Source organism: Podarcis tiliguerta (assembly GCF_965153285.1).
Source record: "Podarcis tiliguerta genome assembly, chromosome: 7".
NCBI classification, from domain to species: domain Eukaryota; kingdom Metazoa; phylum Chordata; class Lepidosauria; order Squamata; family Lacertidae; genus Podarcis; species Podarcis tiliguerta.
The window spans coordinates 15734137-15761093 of NC_139540.1; the positions used below are offsets into that span (position 1 = coordinate 15734137).

At 45.7% G+C, this 26957-nt stretch overlaps 1 protein-coding gene across 1 annotated transcript; it reads right to left on the minus strand.

The window, feature by feature from the left end:
* Window positions 1-1959: 1959 nt before the first annotated feature.
* COLEC10 (collectin subfamily member 10) lies at window positions 1960-26410 on the minus strand. Its single transcript, XM_083450721.1, has 6 exons — window positions 26091-26410; window positions 16245-16316; window positions 12784-12855; window positions 9237-9290; window positions 3906-4001; window positions 1960-3352 (listed from the first exon to the last, which is right to left on the minus strand). Exons 1-6 carry the CDS (start codon window positions 26227-26229, stop codon window positions 2961-2963), a joined length of 825 nt encoding a protein of 274 aa, XP_083306847.1. The 5' UTR covers window positions 26230-26410; the 3' UTR covers window positions 1960-2960.
* Between the last annotated feature and the right edge of the window lie 547 nt (window positions 26411-26957).

Genomic DNA, 26957 nt, shown 5'->3' on the forward strand with positions numbered 1-26957 from the left:
TGCTCTGGACTACAGTTCCCATCAGCCTCTGCCAACATGGCTAATGGTCAGGGATGATGGGAGTTGTAGACTACAAGTCTACAACTTTTGGAGGACACCATGTTGACTACCTTCATCTACTGAGTAGAAGATACTTCATAAAACAATTGCATCTAAACTTCTTTGCCTAGGGCATTGTGGAGGATGCTGTTTCACTGTTATTTGCTCAAAAGGAAAAAGAAAACAGGGAGGAGGAGAAAGAAGTTGTGTTATTTCTGCCAGGGACACTTTTGGAGAATTTCTCATTTTCCTGCAGAAATTTGGTGAAATGGCCCCTCCAGTTCCTCTGCCCACAAATAGGATAGCGATTTTTGAGAGCCCATTCACTCACAGTTGTTTCTGCTGTTTGTGAATGACTGTCTTTCATTGGTATGGTTGCAGAAATGAGGCGTGTGATTCACTGGAACCAAAGGCTGTGTGCAAAACTGAAGAGCCTTCACCCTTGTTCTTACTCTGTCCCCAAGCTGACAGCTGATGCCTTTGACAAAAGAGGCAGCTCCTGCATTTGAGGAACAAAGTGCACAGCTATATCCGAAGCTATTCATGTTGGTGAACGCATCAGAGAGAGCTTCCAATATTTGGATGGTAAAGGCCTTGGTTATATATCTTAGACTTGCTCCATGATCCTCTAGGGATTTACCTTTGGCTTCACTGCTCTTGGTTATATGGCCTGGGAAAGTAGCCCAAGGCTGAAATCTTATGCACAGCTTACAAAAGGAGCTCTCGGATTTTCTGCTGAGCAAACATGCTTCAGATCCAGTTGCAATAGGCATGGACAACTCAGTGTCCAAAGATGATGTATTAATTTCTCTCCCTCTTGTGTTTTCTTGGTGCATCATAATGGGGTCCTTCTGATTAACAACTAGACTTGGACAGTACTTGGTCTTTTGCTATTTTGTCATTTTTGCAAGCCATGAGGCTGTTCCTATCTTCTCTTTCATCATCTCTACCGCCAGTAGTTCTAATTTGGCAGGCAGATGCCCGCTACTAGTCAACACCCATCCCAGGAAGCTCGTGACTCAGGTGATATCTCCTGAACTAACCTGTGAATCAAGTTTCTCTGCTCATTTAAACTCACAATTATTGTGATTCATTAACTAGCTCTTGGCAAAAGTCCCTAAGAAGAACAGGAAACTAATAACCCATTCCCCACCCACGAGGGTTGGAATTAGGGATGGATGAGTCTGTCAATCTTGGTTTCTCTCAGTTTCTCATTTTTCCAATCTTGACTTCCGTTCTCTGCATTTCCACATCTTTCTGCAGTTTTGGTTTTTTAAAGTCCTTGTGAAAATTGATCAGGGTTTTATCATGATTTTTGCCAAACACAGTGGAACCTCAGGTTACGTACTGTTCTCCTTATGAATGCTTCGGGTAACAAGCTCTGCTAACCCGGAAGTAGGTCTCCTGGTAGCGAACTTTGCCCCGGGATGCAAGCAGAAGTTGCGTGCCAGCGGCGTGGCAGCAGCAGGAGGCCCCATTAGCGAAAGCTCGCCTCAGGTTAAGAATGGTTTCGGGTTAAGAACAGACATCTGGAACGAATTAAGTTCATAACTGGAGGTACTGCTGTATACATATTGTCAAAGCAATTTCCCCTAACACATTTTGTGTGTGTTATTTTCACCAGTATATAAATATGCACACTTTTTATGCCAGTATATATGCATTTTTGTGCACATCGCTTGGTTGGAAAACTGTGTCGCAAGATTCGGAGAAGCGTGAATTTTTGGAGTGTTTCAGTTTTGCATATTGTTTTGCAAAATGCGAAGTATGTTGGTTTGCCTTGAAATTTGAACTGAATAAAATTTCTCCTCAATCTCTAGTTGGAACAGGGAGATGAGTGGGAGGTGGGTGCCTGTTTCTTAGGTGATTGTAAGAAGAAGAAGTGGGATTACTGTAGAGGACGACTTATCATGCAGTACATCATAGTGCACCATGCTATAGTCTTTATTGTGTCTTAACCTTCACAACAATTCTGTGATATAGTACATGGCATGAGAAATGAAGCCCCAGGAATAATCTCACTGACAACGCACTGAAATTTATTAGAAGCAGCCAGGCTGCTGTGTCGGAGGAAGGGTAAAGTCCTAAATATACTTACGCTGGAACCAACATGCAGGGGAATGAGTTCCAGTTGTGGTGGTAGAACAGATTGTGCTACAGCCAGTAAGGGATAATAATTTTGATTGCTTCCGTGTAGAAAAACAAAATCAATCCTGCCTCCAAACAGAAAACCAGACCTTTACTTGTTACACTGGTTCTCTATTTGCTGGAGTTTCTAAAATACAATAATTAAGAGGGGAGCAGAATTCATAAGCATTCACTCCACCACCTGCTCTCTGAAACTGTATTCTATTCTCATTTTTCTATAGGTGTAGACCAAGCCTAAGTCCTATTGAACTTGGTGGGACATACCCCCAAGAAAAGCCACTTAGGACTGGCCTGTAAGTATTCTGAGGATTGGTACATGATAAGGACTTGCATACATCAAGGATGCCCTTTCTTCTATCACTTGTGGCTTTGGCACTCATCGTGTTTGCCAGTGGTTGTCTATAATCAGGCCTGTGGATGAGCTCCAGATGTTGGAAGCAAGGAGAAAGGACGAGAGGCAACAGCTTAGGATGCTGTGTCTGAAGATAATGAGGAGACCTAGCAGAAGGCCCAGATCTCAAACTTCAGTACTAAAAGATTTATTGAGTAGTAAATATCCAAATTATAGTGTCATCGTTAATGTCCCTCCAGAGTTTGTTGAACTCCAAGGGCCATCAGCCCCAGCCAACATAAGGATGAGGGGATTTGGAGTCCAACAATTTATGGAGGGCCACCAGTTCTGTATACCTGGTGTATTGGAAGCAGATTCCTCTTCTAGACTCTTAGTTCAATAGCTGACCAGCACAGGGTGATCCACAGATTCCCTCTGGTGCCTACTTTCTCTTCTTTGGGAATTCGCAGACAAAGTACATCGTGTGATGGCACTCCGTGTCATTCCACTGCCCGGTGCTGAGCATTTCCACGCAGTCTTCCTGCCCGGAGGTGTCCTGAGGTTCTCCTTCCTTCCAATTGCTGTAGCTCTGCAATGGAGTACGGTCAGCATACACGAACTGCCCTTCGTTCTCCATGTCGCTCAGGCCAATGAAGACTCGGAAGAGGCCACTTTGGGATACATAGTCAGAGATCACGGCGTTGGCAGCCTCATCCTTCGGCATCGCTAGAACCCCATCTCGAATCCTGCAGTGAGTGAGCGCTTCCTTGTAGCTCTTTTCTTCCTGTACGATGTAATAGTATTTCTCCTCTGTTTCCCTGATACCTGCTAACACTTGGAGAAGAAAAACCAAAAGCCCGTTTTAGCAAAGCAGACTTTTTCAGGATATCCTCAAAAGCCCCAGATCATTATTGTCGTGGTTTATTAAATTTCTACATAACCCTGCATCTGAGGATAACAGGGGGATTTATAATATAAAAACGAAAAGATACATATCAATCAATCAAATATTTATTACGGTCATAGAACAGCATAAGTAGGGTGGGGAACAATCATTTAAAATCTGTAAAACATTTTGGAAAGCTAACATTATTAAAACAGAAGGTATATATAAAAGACTATTAGATTCTAAAAAAGACTAAAAGAATGTAAAAGAAGGGTTAAGAGCATTAAACGGATGTGGAAGAACATAAAATGTTAGTATATAAAAGGCTATGGTATAGTCACAAACAAAAGCAATAAATTCCCACCCACAGTTTAAAAGGCCATAAGTTGATTAATTAGCCAAAGGCCTGGGAGAAGAGGTATGTTTTTGCCTGGCGCCTAATTACATTTTTATGCCACCTTTCCCAAATGGCAGTTTTAGAACCAAGGAAATGAAACATACCATTCTTCACAAACTTGATGGAACTCTTGAGCCGAGCAACGTTGATGTCCAGTTGTCCAACGACTTTGCGATATTTCCCGCAGTCACAGACAGCACCTAACCCCATATAGGTATATAATCAAATAGGCTACCCAAAGCATCAAAGTGAGTAAGCATTACATAGCTGTTTAAAACAGATGTACATATGATAAAGTCAGGAAGGACCCGGGTGTGGTCTTATGCCACACACAACTCCTGGGAAGGAGTTTCCCCATGCAAGCTGCTCTGAAGGTTCTCACAACCCGTTCGCCTGAGTCAGTTTGGGGTTGCAGGGGTAATGACCGAAGGAAAGAAAGAAAACCCCTGTTGCAAGACTGGAAGTCCTTGTGCTGATTTCTACTAGTGAAATGCATTAGTTGAGTCCATCCCATGGAATTGCACCAACCATTTGCAGCACCCAAAGCATGGAGACATGTTGGCTAACCTTTAACTAAGGTTAAAGGGGACTTTTGAATTTTGGTGCTGGAGGAGACTCTTGAGAGTCCCATGGACTGCAAGAAGATCAAACCTATCCATTCTGAACGAAATCAGCCCTGAGTGGTCTCTGGAAAGACAGATCCTGAAGCTGAGACTCCAATACTTTGGCCACCTCATAAGAAGAGAAGACTCCCTGGAAAAGACCCTGGTGTTGGGAAAGATGGAGGGCACAAGGAGAAGGGGACGACAGAGGACAAGATGGTTGGATAGTGTTCTCGAAGCTACCAGCATGAGTTTGGCCAAACTGCGGGAGGCAGTGGAAGACAGGAGTGCCTGGCGTGCTCTGGTCCATGGGGTCACGAAGAGTCGGACATGACTAAACAGCTGAACAACAACAACAAAGGGGACTTTTGCCATGCGAAGCCAAACTATGGCTCAGAAGCATGAATGCAGAAGCATACAGGCTGTGCGAAGGGAAATAGAGGTCGCCTTGCTCCTCCCATGCCATTTTGGTACTGTGCCACACTGAGCTAAGCCATAGTTTGTTGTAGCATGTCGTCCATTTTCCCAGCCAAACCATGAGCTGTGAAGCAGAGGACAAAGCTTGCATTTAGAAGCAGTCTTGAGACTGGGAACCCTTATAACACAAGGTCCTCATTTCTAAGACCCCCTTCCCTACAGACCCTCTTGGGCGCTAAAATTGGCAGAAGGGGCCGTCGTGGTAGTTTCACCACACTCAGAATTTCGTGGGTGGGTGTGTCCCTGGAAAAGGCATTCCTCGTGGTAGCTCCTAAATTGTAGAATTGCCTCTAGACAGGACAATGCATGTGGCATTTTCAGTGTGGAGTTTCTGTTGTATGGTGAATGTGCCCTTTTTTACCTCATCCTTTGACACCTGAAAGTCATGTTTTTAGGATCCAGACTGCAAATTGTTTCAAACCCTTTTTAATACTGCATTTTTAAATTGCTGCCACCCAATCTGGGACCTTATGGCGAAGGGCAGCTATGAAATTGAAATAATCATTATAATGCTTCTAAGTGTGTTCAGTCAAATGCACTCGGAAGCCCCCCTTTTTGTTTAACACCGGAAGGTCCGGGGTAGAATGTGCAATGGGACAATTTGGACATAACAATCCTGGCTTATTCAGCCATTGCTTCTTAATTCAGGAACGAGCATCATGTGGAGAATGAGCTGCAACGAGGCTCCAGCTAACAGGTTCACACTCTTCTCTTTTACCCACAAGGTAAAACAACTCATGTTAAACAACAAGGTTAAACAACTCATGGTTCCACATTTTGTCAGGGGACTATGGTTTGTTTAAACTCTAGTGAGGGTGCAAACCAGACTTGGAAACCAAAGAAGCCCTGTTCAGGTGCTCAGCCTGAAATGCGAAGGGCCCTGAAGGAATGTGCAGGGCTAGCTCTGCCCCTTTGGTGACGCTGTCCCAAGGCTACACATGATTGGGCACATCTGAAGGAGGCTAACATCATGGCAGAGTTATCACAAAAACCCTGACTGGCCAGAATTCCTGCCCCCATGTTGGAAATTCTGTTGCTCCTTTCAGATTCGGCAAGCGACACACTGGATTGGGAATACTTCTAGTGTACTTGATGTCATTGAGAGGCGCAGAATTAATCACACACGTTCCAATGGGCCTCTTTGCATGTTTGGAAGTGAAAGCCCGGATAGGGCTAGTTTGATTCTGGTTTGTTCTTACAAATGTTTGGAGGTAACAGGAAACCGTGGCTTCCATAACAACAGCAGCAACAACAAAAACTTCCACTCTCCTCTGGTATGTGAAGGGGGGGCGGACCTGCACACATGATGCTCATCACAGCATGTTCACATAATGGAAAACATGCTTTCTCATTATATATGAACCAGGCCTCTGACTTGAAACACGGCAGAACTTTTAACGTGGGCCTGACTCCCACAGCAGCCCAGCGGCGTTAGTCAATGTTTTGGCAAAAGCATGTTTATTGCCGCTGTGTGTCCTCTGTCTTTTATAGGTTTCGACGTGATTATTTTACAGTCGTGTTTTTAATGCAAGCTGCCTCAAGCTCCTGTGGGAGTAGGGAGGATAAAAATACTTTTTTTTGTGGGCTGGGAAAATAGGCAAGCTGTTATGGAGGAAAATGCAGAAAGCGTTTTTGTTTTCTGCCACCTGCAATCTCAACCTGCGTTCTGCTGACTTTTGCTTCTGTGTCTGCTGGAGTCAGGTGAGGCTACGGGAGAGCAAGTAATTTCTTTTTTTTTGTGGGGGTGGCTTTTGTACACTGTTACTGACCACACTCTAGAGCAGCTGTGAGGAATCTTTGCTCCTCCAGATATTGCGGTTGAACTACAATTCCCATCAGGCTGAGCAAGCATGGTCAATGGCCAGGGATGATGGGAGTTGCAGTTCACGTCAGCAACATCTCGGGGAGGACAAAGGTTCCTCACTCTTCCTCTGCGGCAGTGTTTCCCAAACTTGTGTCTCCAGCACTCCCATCATCCCTAGCTAGCAAGACCAGTACAGTGGTACCTCAGGTTAAGTACTTAATTTGTTCCGGAGGTCTGTTCTTAACCTGAAACTGTTCTTAACCTGAAGCACCACTTTAGCTAATGGGGCCTCCTGCTGCTGCTGCGCCACCGGAGCACGATTTCTGTTCTCATCCTGAAGCAAAGTTCTTAACCCAAGGTACTATTTCTGGGTTAGCGGAGTCTGTAACCTGAAGCATCTGTAACCTGAAGCGTATGTAACCCAAGTGCCACTGTAGTGATTCCCTCCCCCTCTTTCTTTTTTCTTTTCCTTTCTCCTCCTGCAATGAGGCTACATTTTAATATTTTAATGTTTCAATATTTTAATGTTGTATTTTAATTTTGTTTTCAAGTTGTATTCATTCAACATATTTTTATTATTGCTTGTTAGCTGCCCTGAGCCCGGCCTTGGCTGGGGAGGGTGGGGTATAAATAAAAAATAATTATTATTATTATTATTAGTCAGGGATTGTGGGAATTGTAGTCCAAAAGCAGCTGGAGACCCAAGATTGGGGAACACTGCTGTAGAGTTTTTGGTACTGACGACTCTTTGGTAACTGTCCTCTCTTGCAGCTGTATTGTCTAGTGGGCTTCTGTCATTTTGCAGCTTGGGCCTATTAGCATACTGTAATTTCAAATACACACAGTTTATCACAGCCATGTATTTGGGATGAACGCTTGTTGCAAAATGCTGAGGACCGTTTCGCTGGACTGCTTTAGTCCTCAGCACGTGCTTCAGCTGGGCTGGCAAGAAACACCCAAAATATTCAACCTTGCAAACTGGCCTTGGATTCTGTTTGGGCCTGGCAAAAAAAGGCCAAAACGAAAACACCCCGGCAACCTGTACTCCCGAACTCTTTCTAATTCCCCTGTTGAAAGGAGAGGGATTAGAGTTACGTTACGCAAGATCTTTCCTTTGTTTGCATAGTACTCTCTCAGCTTTAGGGAGAATGTCAATATGTGCTTTAAAAAATAATTTGGTGCCCTTAAGAAGGAAAAAAACTGGATTTAGAACAGAAAAGCCCTTGTGTGACAACAACAACAAAAAGAGTTATGTCTTTCTTTAACAAAAGTTTTCAGTGTGTTAAGATAACAGAAATCAGGACTTAATGTGTGCCAAGGTTTTAATGTTGCACCACTGACCCGGGGTTTTGTATATAACTGTTTGTTTGTTTGTTTTCTATCTCTCCTTTTTCTCTGCCTGCCTTACACTGTCCTGAGAATTTACAGCCTGCATTCCTGGATGGGAGGCCCTCACTTCACTCTCTGCATTCGAAGAAAGCAAGCCTCCATCTCTTTCTGCCTGCCACCCCCCTTGGTCCTCAGGGCCCTCGCTGTCACTCCGGGAAGGAACATTCCTAACAATCCCATTGCCTCTCCCTGGCCATTCATAGAATCATAGAATCATAGAGTTGGAAGAGACCACAAGGGCCATCGAGTACAACCGCCTGCCAAGCAGGAAACACCATCAGAGCACTCCTGACATATGGTTGTCAAGCCTCTGCTTAAAGACCTCCAAAGAAGGAGACTCCACCACACTCCTTGGCAGCAAATTCCACTGTCGAACAGCTCTTACTGTCAGGAAGTTCTTCCTAATGTTTAGGTGGAATCTTCTTTCTTGTAGTTTGAATCCATTGCCGCGGGCCACCTCCCTTGGGCAACTTCTAGCAGTTGCTGGAGAGTGGGCAAGGAGGAGGAGGAGGAGAGGCTGTAGCCAGTGAGGCCCAGCCCTATGACTACGAGGACCAGGCAGAGGGCAGGACTGCCCTGGGCAGGAAGAAAAGGGAGCAGAGTAGAGCGCAAGGAGTCTTGGTTTTATTTTAAAACGCTTTGTGTGTCCGCGTCTGATGTTGTCTCTTTCTAAAGTTTACAGTGGTGCCTCTGGATGCAAACACGATCCGTTCCGGAGCCCCGTTCGCATCCTGAAGCGAACGCAACCCGAGTCCACACGTGTGCATGGGTCACGATTCGCCACTTCCACGCGACGTCATTTTGAGTGTCTGCGCATGCGTGAAACCCAGAAGTATCGCGCTCCGTTACTTCCGGGTCGCCGCGGAGCACAACCCGAAAATACTCATCCCGAAGCTACTTCAACCCGAGGGATGACTGTAATTGTTGGTGTGTATTTTTCAGTTGTGGGGAGTGAGAAGTGTCTCTATTTTCATCTGAGGAATGCTGGAGGGTATGAACTCCCATCATCACTGACCATTGGCCAGGCTAACTGGGCTGATGGAAACTGGGTGGCCATATTGGGAGAGCCGCAGATTCTCCATCCCTGGCTTACACGCACCGAGGAATCACTGCCCGCAGACAGGAGCTGCTTGGGAAGCCAAAAATAAATCGAAACGGCCTACCTGCTTTGCCCTTTCCTCCAGATACACCAGATAACCCCTTCAGTCCTTTCTCACCTGATTAAAGGAAGAAAACACAGGATTTACACATAAGAAAACAGAACTGCTCTGTTGAGTAATGTTTGCTGAGTGGGTTTGAGAGATGGACAGGGCTAATAATAATAATAATTTATTACTTATACTCCACCCATCTGATAGGGTTGCCCCTGCCACTCTGGGAGGCTCCCAACATAATAAAAACACAGCAAAATGTCAAACATTAAAAGCTTTCCCGATACAGGGCTAAGCGGATGTGCCAAATTAAACAGGTCTGCTTCAACCCTACCGGCCCGTTCGGATGGGAGTAAGTTCCACTGAGCACAGTGAGACTTATTTCTGAGTAAACACACGTGGAATAGCTCTCTCGGGCTTTTGTTTTAGTGGACAAAGCTGCGAGCTTTTAATAGCTGACCCATTAAAAGTTCAGAGGCTTCGTGGCTGGATGGCGCCTGGTACTGCCTTCCTGCATGCGTGAGCAGCAAGTAATGGAGACAGATAATAGTTTTTCATACAGTTGATGAGGGTATTGTGAGAGAATCACAATTGTTTGTGATGTGCACACACACACACAGCCATTTCTTGGGAATCTCGCTATCGTTTCCAACTGAAGAGTTCTGAAGCATCCCGATCCAAACCCGGCAGGTTGCTAAATGTGTCATGACTGCAAACCACACCTGTGTTTCTTAAAATATTAATAGCAGGCACTAGTGGGAAGGTTTTTTTTGTTGTTGTTTTTTGCTGGAACCTCAGTGTGTGGGATGGGGAGATTTTTTCCCCCCTTGTTGCAACCTCAGAAAAAAATAAACCCTCCCCCAGCTGTTATTAGCCCCGGGGTGGAAATGTCCCACTTGCCCAATAGGAGTATCCATTTATTTATTTATTTGTCATTTATTTAAGGTATTTCGAACCTGCCCTTCATCAGAACTGATTTCAGGGCAGAGTACAGTGGTGTTATGCCATGAGATAAATCTCATTAAAATGATTACAAACCTGAAATCTGTGAAGTGCAAAAACAGGTAAAAACAGCTGTAATTAAAATCAGAAATTCTTTTTTTTTAAAAAAAAAACACAGCACCCCTACAAATCCTTGCAAACTACAAACAGGCATCCTTCATTCCTGAAACAACCAACCTATGAATGTCTGGGAGAACTAATAGGCTTTCTGTTGACATGAAAGATGATTTAAGTGCCAAGCGTACCCCTAAAGGCATCCCCCAAGGAGGATGGCACCACAGATGCACAGGTGTTCTGTAGGAAATTGCTCCCCACCCCAGTGCATACTATTAATTTTTTAAGAAAGACAGATGTGGTTTGTTGTACCTGCTTAGGGCCACGTCTGGTTTGCCTCTAACAAGGGGATTGTCAATGTGGTGCCTGGTGGTATGAGGAAGCTCAGTAGCACCTCCTATGGTGCCTGTGAAAGCTTTCTGTAAATATTCCCTCACAAATTCACAGTGCGTGAGAAACTGTTTCCTCTTCCTGCTCAGTTCTTGCCTGTAAAGGGCAAGCAGGGAGGCACATCTGGTATGCGTTATAAGAATTTTAATGTCTCAGATACAGAATAAATTTTAAGGTCTCAGATACGGAATAAATATCCATAAATGCACACATATCTAAATATATGAACCATGTGTCTGAAATAGCATGGGGGAGCAATCCTGAAGTCATTTTGACTCATTTAACCTCAAATATTCCTCTGCAAATGGGGAAAGCCTTCCCATTGTCTTTTTGCTTGCAAATCCTGTCTTTAAGGGCGTATTTGTATTTGAATAAGGTGAGCCTGTGACCTGGATTTGAGGACTAAAGTATTAACCATCACAAAAGAATGGCCAGCCTGCCCAGGTAATGCAATCAGTGCCCATTTTCAGGTATCCTGGCAGGCAGGATTTCTGCTGTAGACCACCTCCTTCTATGATGTATGTTGGATGTTTTGGGGGGTGGTCTTGGGCTACAGGGTGGACAATTTCAAAAGTTGTTCAGGGTTCTCCTCCCTCCTGCGTGTGGTGAGTGGGGACCCTGTTGCAACAGTTCCCTGAATAAAGATCAGGCTTACTAGCCACTTTAATTCTCAATATACTCTGGTTGGCCTCTGTTATTTTCTCCTACCTATAGGGAACCCTCTTAAGGACTCTATAGGGGGTCTGGAATATCCCATAAGGGAAAGGGGGCAGAACACATGGAAAATGACAAAGTTCGGAAAACAGCAGGAGAACATTTCCCTCTCTCTGGACATGCTACTGGTGGCTCTAAAGTTCCCGCTCTCCAAGAGAAGACCTTCAGAGGAATACTTCAGCTTGAGTGTGCTGAACGGGCATTGTTAGCTAGTTTGATTCTATTAATTTAGGATTCAACCGATACCAAGAGTTTCTTTCTGACCACAGGTATTAAATTAGCACACTGAAGCTAGCAAATTGGGTCCTCCCTTAAAGAGGGCATGTATTGCGGCGAGACCTGGACAACCGACAGCTTGTGCTGTGGGTGGGTACAACTGGTTAGCCACAACACCCGATTGGTAGGTCCCTCGAAGCTGGGTACAATCTGGCCAATGGGACGCAGTCTAAATGGTTCAAGGGACCTATTTATGCCCATGCACGTGACCCAGAGCTTCCTCTTTCAGTGCATGCATTCGGAACACCCGCCCACCTCACCTACTTTTAGGGCTTGTTGTGCTTGACCTTGCCATGCCGTCGTGTGTCGTTGGGACAGGGGCACAGCAGGAATTTCCCCCACTTGACTGATTGGCTGGTGCCATTTGGGTTTTGCCTACCGCGTAGCAAATCGTCACAACTTGTAAGGTTGTGGATAGGCTCTGCTTCAGGTGATAGGGACACTCTCGCCATCCCTATGTGAAGAGTATTCCGTTAAAGGAATTCAGGAACTTGATGGTTTGGTCAACCCCTGTGAGGGGGTTGTGCCCGTGCCTGAGTCCAGGGGGACATTTGGGTGGCAGAGTTATTCTGTGCCCGGCTGTCCGCTTATCCGGGTGTTCACCCTTGGCTGACCTATGCTGGAACCTTGGGTCAGCGCTACCTGCATGGCAGGGAGCTAGTCAAACCAGAGCCTTTTCAACCAGTCACTTTCTGTAATCAATAAAGTTGTGGCCTAAATTCTGCCAAAAACCAAACCAAAAATTTGAGTCAAGTGTGAATTTATTTAGGGGGGAGGTTTCTGGGTATGAACACGCAAAGAGTGTGTTATTGTCAATCACTGGTGTCATGAATGGTCACTGTGTGCTTGACCATTGCATAGAAATGCCAAAGAAATGAATAAATGAATTCATATAAGATGAATTTTCGAAAACTTTTAGGCAACCCTGGTAAATCTCAGGTCTTCTTCTCTGCCAGTCATGGGTTGAAGGCATAATACCTAATGTAATTCACGACTTTCTTTTTTCTTCTTTTCTTTGGCAATAAAAGCCATCTGTTTAATTTGGGAAGCGTAAATAGCAGATGTTCCACATTTTGCTCTGTGCCATCACAACACATTCCAAAAGTATTAAAGGCAAACCTACCCTTTCTGCCAATCGGTCCAATTTTACCCATGATCCCTTGGTCGCCAATATCGCCAATGGCTCCTTTGTCTCCTGTGAAGGAAATACAGTGACAAGTTCCCGTTTTATTCATTCTCATGCCATTTTCATATGACCTTATATAACTAAATGACCTTACTGCCTTCTTCCGAGAGGACTTCTGTTCTTGTTAATAGCCGTGTGACAGGCAGAAATTCATCAGGGCAAATCTTTCTCCAGTGCAGTGATGGGAAAGATTTCCCTTGTTACATTTCTGATTGTCGCTCAGAGGCCCTTTAAGGGGTGGTGGTGGCGACAACAACAACAACACCACTGTTGTTTTTTTAAGAAGTGGGGACATTTAGTTTCCTCCAGCAAGCCAAGGCTTCAGCCATGACGCTGAAGCCATCTGTAGAGCTGAAACTGTGAACATTCATGCTTTCCCTTGTTTCCCAGCTGAACAGGAGGTTTCCCATATGTTCTGAGAGCCCAATCCAACAGAGGGACTGTCTTTGATTCACCGGCACTGGAGGTTCTGAGCCGACTGGCAGCAGATGGCTCTGCGCACCCGCCGCCGGCACTCTTGCAGAAGAAACAGTATGAAATTTCAAAGCTTATTTGCCAAACTAAAAGTTCCCAGTTGAGGAGCCTGGAGGCATCTTTTTTTTGTTTTTTGTTATGTTTTTGTTTCATAAAGCTTTTTCTTTTTCTTTTTTAAGGACGATGCTGAAACCAGAATGTGACAGTCTTAATCCACAAGCCCCTTTAGGAATGTAATTCTCAGCGCTTACTGATTACCAGCAATGTGCTTGCCATAATGATGATGCTCAGGTTGTGTGTGTGTGTGTGTGTGTGTGTGTGTAAAAGGAGCATTGATGGGTGGTGTTGGTAGTCCAAAAAGCATCTCGACGACACTAAGTTGAGAAGGCTGTTATTTATGCCTCCTCAGAAGCAAACCCCACTGAGATTAAAAGAGTCTTGGGCCACCCTTTGCAAAAACTGGATAAGTGGGACTTTCAAAGGATGGCTGTGTTTCTGGAGGGGGAAAGGGAGACCTTAATGCAGAGATGGTTGCCCCACTCCATGGCAGCTCTATGTCTTTTTAAAATATACTTTAGACCCCATGTGCACTATATAGTGGTACCTCGGGTTACAGACGCTTCAGGTTACAGACTCCGCTAACCCAAAATAGTACCTCAGGTTAAGAACTTTGCTTCAGGATGAGAACAGAAATCGTGCAGTGACAGCGGGAGGCCCCATTAGCTAAAGTGGTACCTCAGGTTAAGAACAGTTTCAGGTAAAGAACGGACCTCTGGAACGAATTAAGTTCTTAACCCGAGGTACGACTGTACTTTAAAGTAGTATCGTGCCACTTTAAACAGTCATGGCTCCATCCCTGCAAGAATCCTGTGAACTGTGTTATGTTCAGGGTGCTGGGAGCTGTTAGATCTCTAACCCCCCCCCCCCTCACAATTTCCAGGGTTTCCTGAGAGGAGGGGTTGATTGCTAAATCACTCTGGGAACTATGCTCCGTGAGGCTGGCGGGGGGAGATAGGGGTCTCCTCACAACTCTCAGCACCTTTAACAAACTACAGTTCCCAGAATACTTTGGGGAAAGACAAGACTGTTCAAGAGCTGTATGATACTGCTTTAAACATATAGTGCAGACGGGGCCTTAGTTTCACAACACATGAGAGGAATGTCCCAGCGTCTTCCTTCAGCATCTCCTAAAGCTGCAAACCACGTGAATAAATGGAGCAGCCCTGTTTTTGTAGAGGCGGCAATTTAGGTTCTTTTAAGAGCCAATAAATGTGTATGGCAGGCAGCCTATCTCCCCCCACCCCACGTCAAATCCCATTTTTGCAATATGAAGCAGCGTCGCACCAGAGAGTGTTTTATTATAGCTGCGTATTGAACGTATTTCGGTCGTAAAATCTTATTGATCAAAAACCTGAAGCGTTTAGGCCATTATAAATGTGTGGACAGAATTTATACGGCCATTAGTTGCGCCCAACTAGCTGTCTGAAGTACGAAGCAATTTTGCCGTGAAATTTTACGCTGAAGTCCACAGCCAGCCTACAGAGCTGGCATGGGGGCCATTGGTACAATAAATGGCCTGTTTAGCACCTTATGTTCTTTGGTCACCCTTTGCCCTATTTTATCCAACTTCCTAATAGCTCAAACTGTGGCACCTCCTCCCTACACCTTGATGCATAATGTATTTGATGGGTGCTCCCTTTCTGTCTCCACTGTGAGGCATCTCAACATGTGGCGAGCTGCTTCCTCTAAACAAACTGCTTCCTCATTCTGGTGTCCTTCAGATCTTGTTGGCCCAGTGGTGTAGCATGGATTGCCAGAGTCCGGGGCAAGACAAGTATTGCTCCCCCAGAGATCAACAGCTTCTTCTACAGAGCCAGAATCAGCTTCCCTCTGCAGATATTCTGGTGTGGCAGGGACACTCATTCTCCCTTGGCACGAACTTCTCCTCCTATTCCATGTTGTCGCTGGCACTGCCAGCACCACCAGCTGCCAAGGGGGTGACAGAGCAGGGTGGGGCTCTTCTGTACCGCCTGCTGATAGGCTGGAAGGAAGTGTCAATAGCTCGGCAACCTACCCGAGTGGCAGTCGCAGCGACCCATGAATATCAAGCACACTAGAGAGACGAATGGGGGTTGGTCAGGAGTGGGGGCCTGCAGAGGGCACCCTAGCAACTGGCTGCCACCCAAATCCATTCCTCAGTTCATCCACACAAATATTGGGAGGTTTACTGTGTGAGGGGGAGGGTGCGCTATTTTTTAAAATATTATTTTTCCTCTTCTTTTTTCCTTTTGAAATTTTGCACCCCTAAGAATTTTGCGCCCAGGGCAACCACCCCTGTGGCCCTGCCCACACGATGCCAATGGAAGCACCAGGATGGTGAAGGCTGCTCTCAAGTCTCAGTAGGCCCATTCAGTTTGGCCAATGGGGCTGTTCTCCACAAGCCCTGCCCACCTGCCCCACACCAAACTGACATCAGATGTGGGACAGCCATGGCTGCAAGGGAAACATCTGGGAGGCTTAAAGTGTGCTTGATTGTTCCTCAACCATCAGGGCTTGCTTTTGGTGCTGAATTTGAGCATCTCACCCGCTGAAGGAGGCCACAGAGAATTAAAAGCCAAATGGCTGGTGTAAAAGAAATGTTTTTGCTGGTGCATAATGACAGCAATGATGGCATCGGGTTTGGGGAGAGCATTCCACAAGCAGGGAGCCACCGCTGAAAAGTCACCGTTCTGAAGTTGCATCCTAATGCACACAGAAAAGAGCCTCAGATGATGATTGCAGGGTCAGAGTTTATTCTTTTTTCCATTAATCCAGAGGCATAACTGAGCACTTGTGAGAGCATTCTAAAGACGGAATGAATATGGGAAGGTGGAGGGGGCAAAAGACATTTTCAGGGCACAGCAAATAACCACGCACACCTTTACCTTTGGGTCCCGTGGGGCCGAGTTTCCCATGCTTGCCCATTTCTCCTTGGTCTCCCTTTTTGCCTTCATCTCCTTCAAAAACAAACACACAGGGTGAGTGGGCAGAGAGGGGAAAACAGACACTACATAAGTCATATGATACAGCTCACCTGCCCCACACCTGATGTCAGGTGTGATACAGGTAAAGGCATAGCTGCAAAGGAAACAATCAGACACCTTAGAGTGCTGTCTTAATTCTTGCACGCCAGCATACTGTTTAAGGCATAGCTGTCAACTTTTCCCTTTTCTTGCGAGGAATCCTATTTGGAATAAGGGAATTTCCCTTAAAAAATGAGGAAAGTTGACAGCTATGGTTTAAGGTAGAGGATTAGGGCAAACAGAGGACGTGCCAACCCTGCTGGCAGTGTGTTAGCCAAGTTGTTATTGTCAGCAAAAGAAAAAAGACTAAACTATGACCACCTTGAATTGATTTTTTTGTCCCTGGAAAACTATCCTCTCCAAAGAACATTCTCTCAACACAGAGTTTGAAGATGTACCAAGAGTTGACTCTTGCTGCCCTCTCGTGGTGTCTTTTGTTGGTCTAAAACACACCCATTTCCTTTTTCTAGAGCTGTGTAAAATTATTCCTTGAAATTCTCCACCCATGGGTAGATCTATTATGAACCTAACAAAGTTTAACCTTCAGGGCCTCTGATCTCAGAGGGGGCCCATAAGTGACTTTAGTCTGCCTACAGCTTGACCTCACCCCTGAAGGCACAGTCCTCCATTGTCTCCCGAGACCAACAAATGCCAACAACAACACCAGACCCACTTTGAGTCGCATTGAATTGAGAGATTAATTTTTGTCTTTGTCTATATTTCAACAAAGGGATGCGGGTAGCGCTGTGAGTTAAACCACAGAGCCTAGGACTTGCTGATCAGAAGGTCGGCGGTTCGAATCCACGCGACGGGGTGAGCTCCCGCTGCTCGGTCCCTGCTCCTGCCAACCTAGCAGTTTGAAAGCACGTCAAAGTGCAAGTAGATAAATAGGTACCACTCCAGCGGGAAGGTAAACGGCATTTCCGTATGCTGCTCTGGTTCGCCAGAAGCAGCTTAGTAATGCTGGCCACATGACCTGGAAGCTGTACGCCGGCTCCCTTGGCCAGTAAAGCGAGATGAGCGCCGCAACCCCAGAGTCGGTCACGACTGGACCTAATGGTCAGGGGTTCCTTTACCTTTACCTTTATATTTCAACATTCCCAAAGCTTGAGAGTCGGGTGTAAAGGTGTGGCAATCTGTCGTGGAACAACCCCATTGAAGAAGATAACTGTGGTTACCCAGAACTCGTTGCTGGTTGTGAAGGGGTCCTCATAGAATTGTGGAGTTGGAAGGGACCATGGGGGTCATCTAGTCAACATGACAGTTCAAGCTTCAGGGCCCCCCAAATGTAGGTCTGCCACTGCCTGCACCCACTTTGCTGGCAGATTGGTAGCAGGAAAGTAGTAGAACTCCATTTCTCCAGGTGGATAATAAATTATCCCAATGGTGATCCTTATATCATGTCTGGTGGGGATGTGATAAAATTTAAAAAATTTGGGGAAATATACCGTACATGAGGAACTGGAAAAAATGTTCAAAACAACAATTGGTAGGAAGCTAGAAACATTGCTTTTAGGAATTATAACAAATGACATCCCCAAAGACATGAAGAGAATCTTTTTTATATGCAACAGCCGCCGCAAGGGTTATTGATCGCAAAAAATTGGAAATCAGAAGAAGTACCAACATTGAAAGATTGGCAACATGTTTTTTTGAAATGACTGAATTAGCAAAAATGACGGCAACAATTAGAACGCAATCTAATCAAAATCTCAAACAGGAATGGAAATGTGTAGAAGAATACATGACCAAAAGATGCTCCAACAATAATTTATTGATATGTATAGACTGATTTCACAAAGTTAAGCTAAGCAGATATATAAGATTGAATGTTTAATTATTAAGATACAAAATTACAATCGCAGTAATAAAGTTACAAAATAATAACAAGGAAGTCACGCACGGGTGGAGGGAAGACACAGGGCAAGAAATAAGAAATGGATAAAATGTTGATACATAATGAAATGTGAAAATGTGAATTTACAAATATAATGTATATGTATCACTATGTAAAGATCTCATATACGTATTGCAACACTAATAATAAATAAATAGACTAAATAAATAAATTATCCCAATGGTTTCTGAGGGCAACTGCGCTGCCAAGAGGCACACACACACATACACCGCTCATCTCAACACCAGTTTGCTACTGAATACCATTTCCTGGGGCAGGAGGGACAGCGGCATTGAGGGAGTACTGTTGCCTTTGTGCCTTTGGCCAACCCAAGGCATAGAGGCTGCACAGATCAGCTGTGGAGAGAGGCCACATTCTTGCGTTGTGCACTTGCATGTGTGCTCGAGCCAAAATAAAGGTTAGCCTTCATTACCTGCTCTTGGGGCTTCTGTAGTTGAAGGGAGACCCAGACCGAAGCCACAAAGATCACCAGCGTGACTTTGGGCCTGCACTCTTTCTCCCTCAGCCTAACCTACCGACCTCACAGGATTGTTGTGAAGATAAAGTGCAGGGAGGGGCGGACCTCTGCGCCTTGCACCTGCACCAGAGGGTCTCAAGCTATCATCTGTAGAACATAGGTGGCCTGGAAGTCCCATTCTGGTGGCATGTGGAAGGGTAGTCAAAGAGTTGAGAATAACCTGTACTTGGCTCTGAAGCTGATTTTGTTTTTTCCTGACTCAAAAAGTTCATAGAATCATAGAGTTGTAAGAGACCACAAGGGCCATCGAGTCCAACCCCCTGTCAAGCAGGAAACACCATCAGAGCACTCCTGACATATGGTTATCAAGCCTCTGCTTAAAGACCTCCAAAGAAGGAGACTCCACCACACTCCTTGGCAGCAGATTCCACCGTCAAACAGCTCTTACTGTCAGGAAGTTCTTCCTAATGTTTAGGTGGAATCTTCTTTCTTGTAGTTTGGATCCATTGCTCCGTGTCCGCTTCTCTGGAGCAGCAGAATACAACCTTTCTCCCTCCTCTATGTGACATCCTTTTATATATTTGAACATGGCTATCATATCAGCCCTTAACCTCCTCTTCTCCAGGCTAAACATGCCCAGCTCCCTTAGCCGTTCCTCATAAGGCATCGTTTCCAGGCCTTTGACCATTTTGGTTGCCCTCCTCTGGACACGTTCCAGTTTGTCAGTGTCCTTCTTGAACTGTGGTGCCCAGAACTGGACACAGTACTCCAGGTGAGGTCTGACCAGAGCAGAATACAGTGGCACTATTACTTCCCTTGATCTAGATGCTATACTCCTATTGATGCAGCCCAGAATTGCATTGGCTTTTTTAGCTGCCGCGTCACACTGTTGGCTCATGTCAAGTTTGTGGTCAACCAAGACTCCTAGATCCTTTTCACATGTACCGCTCTCAAGCCAGGTGTCACCCATCTTGTATTTGTGCCTCTCAAGTTGATTTCACAGGCATCCTTGTTACAAGACGACTGTTATTAAAATATTAGTAGGAAGCTGTCTTATCAGAGCGTTGGTTGATCTAGCCTGGTGTTGACTACACTGCCTGGCAGACACTCTCCAGGGTTTCAGACTGAGGAATATTCCCAGCTCTAGGTGCTGGTTTTGATTTTTAAAGCCCTTTGTGGCTTAGGGCCCTCGTATTTACAGGACCGCCTCTCCTGGTATGCCCCGCAGAGGATCTTAAGGTCCATGAATAATAATAGTTTAGAGGTCCCGGGCCCTAAGAAAGTCAGATCATCCTCCACCAGGGCCAGGGCCTTCTCAGTGATGGCTCCGACCTGGTGGAATGCTCTGTCCCATAAGACCAGGGCCCTGCAGGATTTAACTTCCTTCCGGAGCACCTGTAAGACAGAGCTATTCTGTCTGGCTTTCAACTTGAACTTGGCCTGATCTTTTATTCCCCTTCCTTCCCTCCCCCTCCCTTTTTTATGAAGATTACCCGCTCTGGGATCCCACAGCTAATTCTCCCCTGGTCTCCTTGCTGGCCCAAACAGGACTAATTTATCCAGCTAGCCCTGGTGATCATCTAATGTTTATTGGATGGATTTCCCCCCTAAAGTGATTTTTGAATTCTGAATTTATTGTTATTCACATTTTATGCTGTATTTTATGCTGTTTTTTGTTGCATCAATTAAGTGTTTTAAATTTGTTATTAGCCGCCCTGAGCCCGGTTTTTGAACCGCAAAGGGCGGGGTACAAATAATTTTTTTTATAATTTATTATTATTATTACGTAGCAATACCAGACATTAAACCTTGTGTGTGCAAGCCAGATACTCTTCCACTGCAGGTTGCAGAATGTGGCTTTTCTTGTTGCAGAGTTTGGCACGGAATTCGGATTTTTAATTAAATATTATTTAATCGTCATTTCTAGCACAGAGAACACATAGGTCAGAAGAGAAGGGAGTGATGACAGAGACCACAGGAACAAGAGTCCGGCCAGCCTGGAGAATGTGGGGTGAGGTCCTTCTGCACTTCCAACGGAGCTCAGAACGTGGAAAACTCCTCTTCAGACTGAGGTCACCCTTTTCCAGAAGCAGAACTGTGCAAGTGCCACTATTAAGTCTGGAAGATGGTCAGCAGCAGCAGCAGCGGTGACCACAAGAAGCAGGGCTTGGAGGCACTGGCTGATGTCAAGGAGTTTATAATTGACATTTGTCAAAATAATGAAAGGGGAGCCTTCCAAAACACACCACACAGCTGCAGGGTGAACTCCCATTATTCCCCTTCAAATTGCCTTCCATTCCAGTTACTGAACACATAGGACCCAATTCAGATTCCTTTGAAGTTCTCAGCAACAAGCCCGCCAACCTTGGCTGAGGTCACCCATTCCTTTTCTTTTTGACGCAGCGCAATTACTTCAATATGTTTCCGGAGTCGCACCTCTCCTACGTCCTCAGGAGGGTTCGACAAGGACGCAGCATGTTGCACTTTGGATAGTGCTTGAAACAACAACACGACTCCTTCAACACGTTCTAGGGGTGTTGCCGTGCTGGTTCGTTACAGACAACGTTGGGAGGAGTCGTGAGGCACCTTTAAAAATGGAGGAAGATATTGTGGCGAATGTGCTTTGGGTGATGCCATGCATTTGTCAAAAGGGGACTGTGCTGGCGAGGTCCGTGTCCAGACCGGGGTTGAGGGTGTGGTGTGTAGGCTTTCCATCAAGGCTGAAGCGGGGTCCAAGGTAAGGAGTCAGGTGTGGTCAGGAGCTCTGGCAGAAGAGCAGGACAGGGTGCCGGCAGGAACAGGTTACCAACAATGTTGCTCCCACAACCTGGGACTGGGCTGGCTGGCTTTTATCTGCCCTGAGGCATAGGGTGGCCCTGGCCCACAGGTGACTCGCCTCTCCTGGCCTTAAGGTGAGCACTCCTCCTGAGAGAACTTAGTTCCCTCCGCCTCTCTGCTCTGAGCCTCTGCAGCTCAGGAGAGGCTGGAGGGTTACTGGACCCAGAGGCAGCCTCACCTTTCCCTGACTGGGCTGGGAGAGGAGCACCTGCAGGCAATGGGTCCTCGATCACCTCCGGAGCCAGAGCAGATTCAGCTGGTGTCTGCTCCTGAGGATCCGGCACAGGTGAGGACCCTTCAGGTACAAGCCCCAGCCCCGGCTCAGCCGGTCCTGGAGGCGGGGACTCCTGTGCAGGCTGGGATTCCTCAGGTTCAACCTCTGAATCTGATTCCCAGGCCATCACAGGGGCTCTGGCTTGTGAAATAAATTGATGATAGTCTTTTGAGGATGCCGTATGAATGTAAGAAAAGCCTTTCCGGATGAGACCAAAAGCCCATTCTGTCCAGCATCCTGTTTCACACAATTGGGCAATTGTTTATTCCATTAGATGATGATGATGATGATGATGATGATGATGATGATGATGATGATGATTTTATTTTACTTGTACTTCACTCATCTGACTGGGTTGCCCCAACCACTCTGGGTGGCTTTCAACTTATATAAAAGCAGAATAAAACAACAAACATTAAAAACTTCCCTATACAGGTCTGCCTTCAGGTGTCTTCTAAAAACAACTGATGAACTCATTTTACCGGTCCACAATAGACCCTGGAGAAAAGGGTGGGGTATAATTGCAATAAATAATAAGAAACAAGAGCCAAGCAAGGCTGTTCACCTGAGGCCTTGGGGAACAGCTAGCTTGCAGAGCAGAGAGCACACTGAACTAGCTGTATCAAAAGTTTGACTCCATGCAAGACAGCTTGGTGTGTTCATATGAAGGGATCTTGTATGTGAGGCTAACTGCAGTTTGGAGTTGAGGGTGAGTGAGATCAGGGAAGCAAGGTGGGATGAAAGGGTTAACCGACTCTCCTGCAGCTGCTTTTAGGTGAAAAACAAGACCTGGATCTCTTCTGGCTTGATCCTTAATGTGTTAATAATCTCCCAAGTACTGCTCAGTGGATGAAGTATAATTCTTCACTCATTTCTCCATGCTCATAGCATTCCTGAGAATTAGGCCAAGACAATGGAGGTCACCAGACCACCAGTGGCCTGCAAACTTTATTCAGGTGCTCTGGACCCCTGACCATTAGGTCCAGTCGTGACAGACTCTGGGGTTGCGGCGCTCATCTCGCTTTATTGGCCGAGGGAGCCGGCGTACAGCTTCCAGGTCATGTGGCCAGCATGACTAAGCCGCTTCTGGCAAACCAGAGCAACGCACGGAAACGCCATTTACCTTCCCACCGGAGCAGTACCTATTTATCTACTTGCACTTTGACATGCTTTCAAACTGCTAGGTTGGCAGGAGCAGGGACCGAGCAACGGGAGCTTACCCTGTCGCGGGGATTCAAACCGCCAACCTTCTGATCGGCAAGTCCTAGGCTCTGTGGTTTAACCCACAGCGCCACCCGCATCCTCTGCAGAATAACTGCATTAAATACCCAAGCTTCCTTTATGACTAATGTACAAAAGACACATCAAACCAGGGGAACCCACCTTATTAGAGTCTCGGTCATTTTATTTCTTTGATAAAGAATTTAATCGTTTCACAATTATTGTATGAGCCTGGAAAAAAGCTGCAGAGGCCAAGGTTGGTCTTGCTTGCAGGAAGTGAGAGTAGCACATTTAATATTGAAACAGGGCTGTTGATATTAAGGTCTGCAGTACAGGTATCTCTCGTGGCCACCTGAGGGCAGCCTTGAATATCTATTAAGCAAGGGGTTTCATCAGTCCTTTTTATTAGGCACTTTTTAATGCCGACCATATCTTCTCAGAAGCGAGTCCTATTTGATTCAATGCTGCTGACTCCCAGGTTAGTGTGCTTAGGACAGCAGCCTGAGCCATTTGCTCTTATCAAGGACTGACTTTTAAAGCCAGCGTGGGCCACTGAGATTATCAGGCCTGCCCTGAGTAATCCTTGCAGTGTATTTTTAGCCCACTGACTTTTATCACAACCGTAACTTCTGGATGAACACACAGAACTGAGGAGGAAATGCACCTTGTTTAGTGGCTTGCGTGGCGCTTTGCAGAATACAAACATAAGCAAAAGGCAGGTCCCCTGCCCCAAGGAGCTTACAATCAGAAACTGGTGGGGAAGATGCTGTTCAATGTCTGAGGTGTTGTGCTCCTCTTGGGGCAGCGTGGAACCTGGAGCACTTATGGGAAATGGGAAGGAAATTCTAGTTTTGGTATTGTATCTCCGTCTTTACAAGACTGTTTGGTTGCATTTATGTTGTATTTCCTATACACTTAGGTAAAGGGTAAAGGGACCCCTGACCATTAGGTCCAGTCATGACCGACTCTGGGGTGGCGGCGCTCATCTCGCTTTATTGGCCGAGGGAGCCAGCATACAGCTTCCAGGTCATGTGGCCAGCATGACTAAGCCGCTTCTGGCGAACCAGAGCAGCGCACGGAAACACCGTTTACCTTCCCGCCACAGTGGTGCCTATTTATCTACTTGCACTTTGACGTGCTTTCAAAGTGCTAGGTTGGCAGGAGGTGGGACTGAGCAACGGGAGCTCATCCTGTCATGGGGATTCGAACTGCCGACCTTCTGATTGGCAAGTCCTAGGTTCTGTGGTTTAACCCACAGCGCCACCCGCGTCCCTTATGTATATGCTTACTGGATTTTAAAATGTGAAGTGGTTTAAAAATGTGTTTCAGTAAGCAAAAAAATAAAATAAAAATATGAGGGTTCCATGTGTACCACAGTGAGACAGACTAAGGGAGAGCTCCTACTCACGAGGAGTTGGCGTTAAGCAAGTAAGCCGGGATAAAGTTGTGCCCCATTCAGGAGCAAGACAGCTGCTGGCTACGCAGTTCCAAGCCTCTCAGAGCGAAAACAAGTCTTTAAAATAGAGTTTGGCTGTAAAAACATCCTATTTGCCAGGTCATGTGATTGAGCTGAACAGAGTTAGGATCCTGCATAAGCCCCACTGCTTGGTTTTGATACTGACATATTCCCAGAATGGTCCTTTTTTTGCCAAGACAACAAAGCTGTGCTGGTATATCTCTGGGACTGCTCTTCCTATTGAGACATTTCTCCTCTTCTTGTTCAACTGAAAACTACCCCTTAGATCTATACGGTGGAAGTGAAATCATAATCATAGAACACTGCTGGAACTGAGGCAATGTGGGAAAAAGAATAGTTGACTCTCTCCTCCAATTGGGTTGGCAGGATAATTAACTATGGACCCCAGAATTTCGGGTCCCCTATAAACCTGTGCCAAAGTTTTGCAGTTGTTTTGCAGAGGGAAAAAAGCCATGTTTCGCAGCACCCCACAAACTGGGTAATTGATACATCAAACACAGGGTTTGTAGTCAACACCATCAGTGTCCAAATCACCTCTAACCAGTGCCAACAGTTTTGCAGCAAAAATCCCATGTTTTGCAGCACACCACAAACTGAGTAACTGCTCCTCAAACCAGGGGCATAGCCCTGGCGTTAATTCAGGTTAAAATATTTCCAACTACAGGGGGCGGGGAGGTGCTTCACCCTTTATAACCCAAACAAACACTACAAACAAACACTTCTGCTCCATTATAATTTACAGTACTTTACTTTTCCCCAACCAGATGCTTAGATCAGGGATGGGGAACTTTTGTCCCTCCAGATATTGCTGGACTCCAACTCCCATCAGCCCCAGCTAGCAGGACCAGTAATCTGAGATGATGGGAGTTGTAGTCGAGTGAGAAAACAAAACAAGACTGGAGAGCCACCTGCTTCCCACCCCTGGTTTACATAATAAAACACTGATTAAGCGTTGTAATTTGTACAACTGACATTTGAATTATTCTTCCACAACCGGCATTGTCTATCAGATTAAAATGCAAATAAGTCTCCCGCCCGCTCTGTGAAGGATTATAAATTTTTATTTATACCCCGCCCTCCCCAGCCAAGGCCGGGCTCAGAGCGGCTTACAAGCAATAATAAAAACAAGTTCAATGATTACAACTTAAAAACAACATTAAAATACAACATTAAAATATTGAAACATTAAAATATTAAAATGTAGCCTCCTCGCAGGAGGAGAAGGAAAAGATTGGATTGCCAACTGACTAGCAAAATGCCTGAGCTTGGACCTTTAGCGGTACCAAATATGATGCACCAAAATATAAGCTCTCACTATGATTAGCTGCAGAAGCCTGCAAGGTCTTCTGCTCTTAAAGGCACAGTTGCAGAAGCAGCCAAAAAGTTGGCAACCTTCCTTCCCCAATCCTATGTGACACAAGAGCTGGGGGGAGAATCATAAGCAGTGTGTTGGTTTCCCCTGGAGCACACACTACTGTGTCTCTTCAGCAACAGCAAAGCTGTTTAGCACACAGAAGGCTCACCTTTCGGTCCTGGTAGAATGGTATGGGTGGAACAGATCTCCGTCGCTGACCGGTTGTCGTCATCCAAACCAAAAATCTGCACTAGGAGGACAAGAAAAAGCAACAGGGAGGTTTTGTGTTTCCAAAGTTGGTTCTTCATGCTGCTCGCGCCGTTCAGCTCCACAGGAAATGCCCTTCCTCGTTCCAGCCTTAATAATTGCTAAAATAAGATTTCCCATATAACTCTGGAAAGCAAGCTCAATTGAAGATCCCGCTTGATTAGAGCTAAATAGAGAAAGGCCATCAAGAGGCTGTGTGTGTGTGTGCGTGTGCTAGCATACACTGTGCAATATATTTATGTAGCAGTGACAGTTGTTTATTAAAGTTTATCTCTTGGCTGTGAAATAATTAAGTGCACTGGCCGGAGGAGATGTCTTGAATGCACAAGCCGGCCTCTGCATTTGCCTGCTGGAATCTGAGAGCTGATTTCTTGTGTTTGTCAGAGAAATATAATAGAAAAGGCATTAAGGCAGCCATTCTAAAGACACTGCCTGGAGAGTAATCCCTAATGGGACTCTAGTATGTGTAAACACACCTTGCACTGTAAGGCTGACACAGCCGTCTCTACCATTGGACAGAGAGAGACATGGGCACTTCAGAAAAAAGGATGCTGGAGAGTCAGGGAGCAGAATGAGGTGTTGGAGGACAGAGCTGCCTATGCCATTGCCTGCTAAGGTGACCTGCAGTGGAAGTCCCATTGCCATTCTGTCACATCTGTGCATAGAATGCGAGAGAGGCAGTGCCATCTTGCTCTTTGCCTCAGGCTGCAAAATGGCTTGGACTGGTTCTCAGGGGACTCAGCTACATTAGTAAAAAAAACGACGTTTT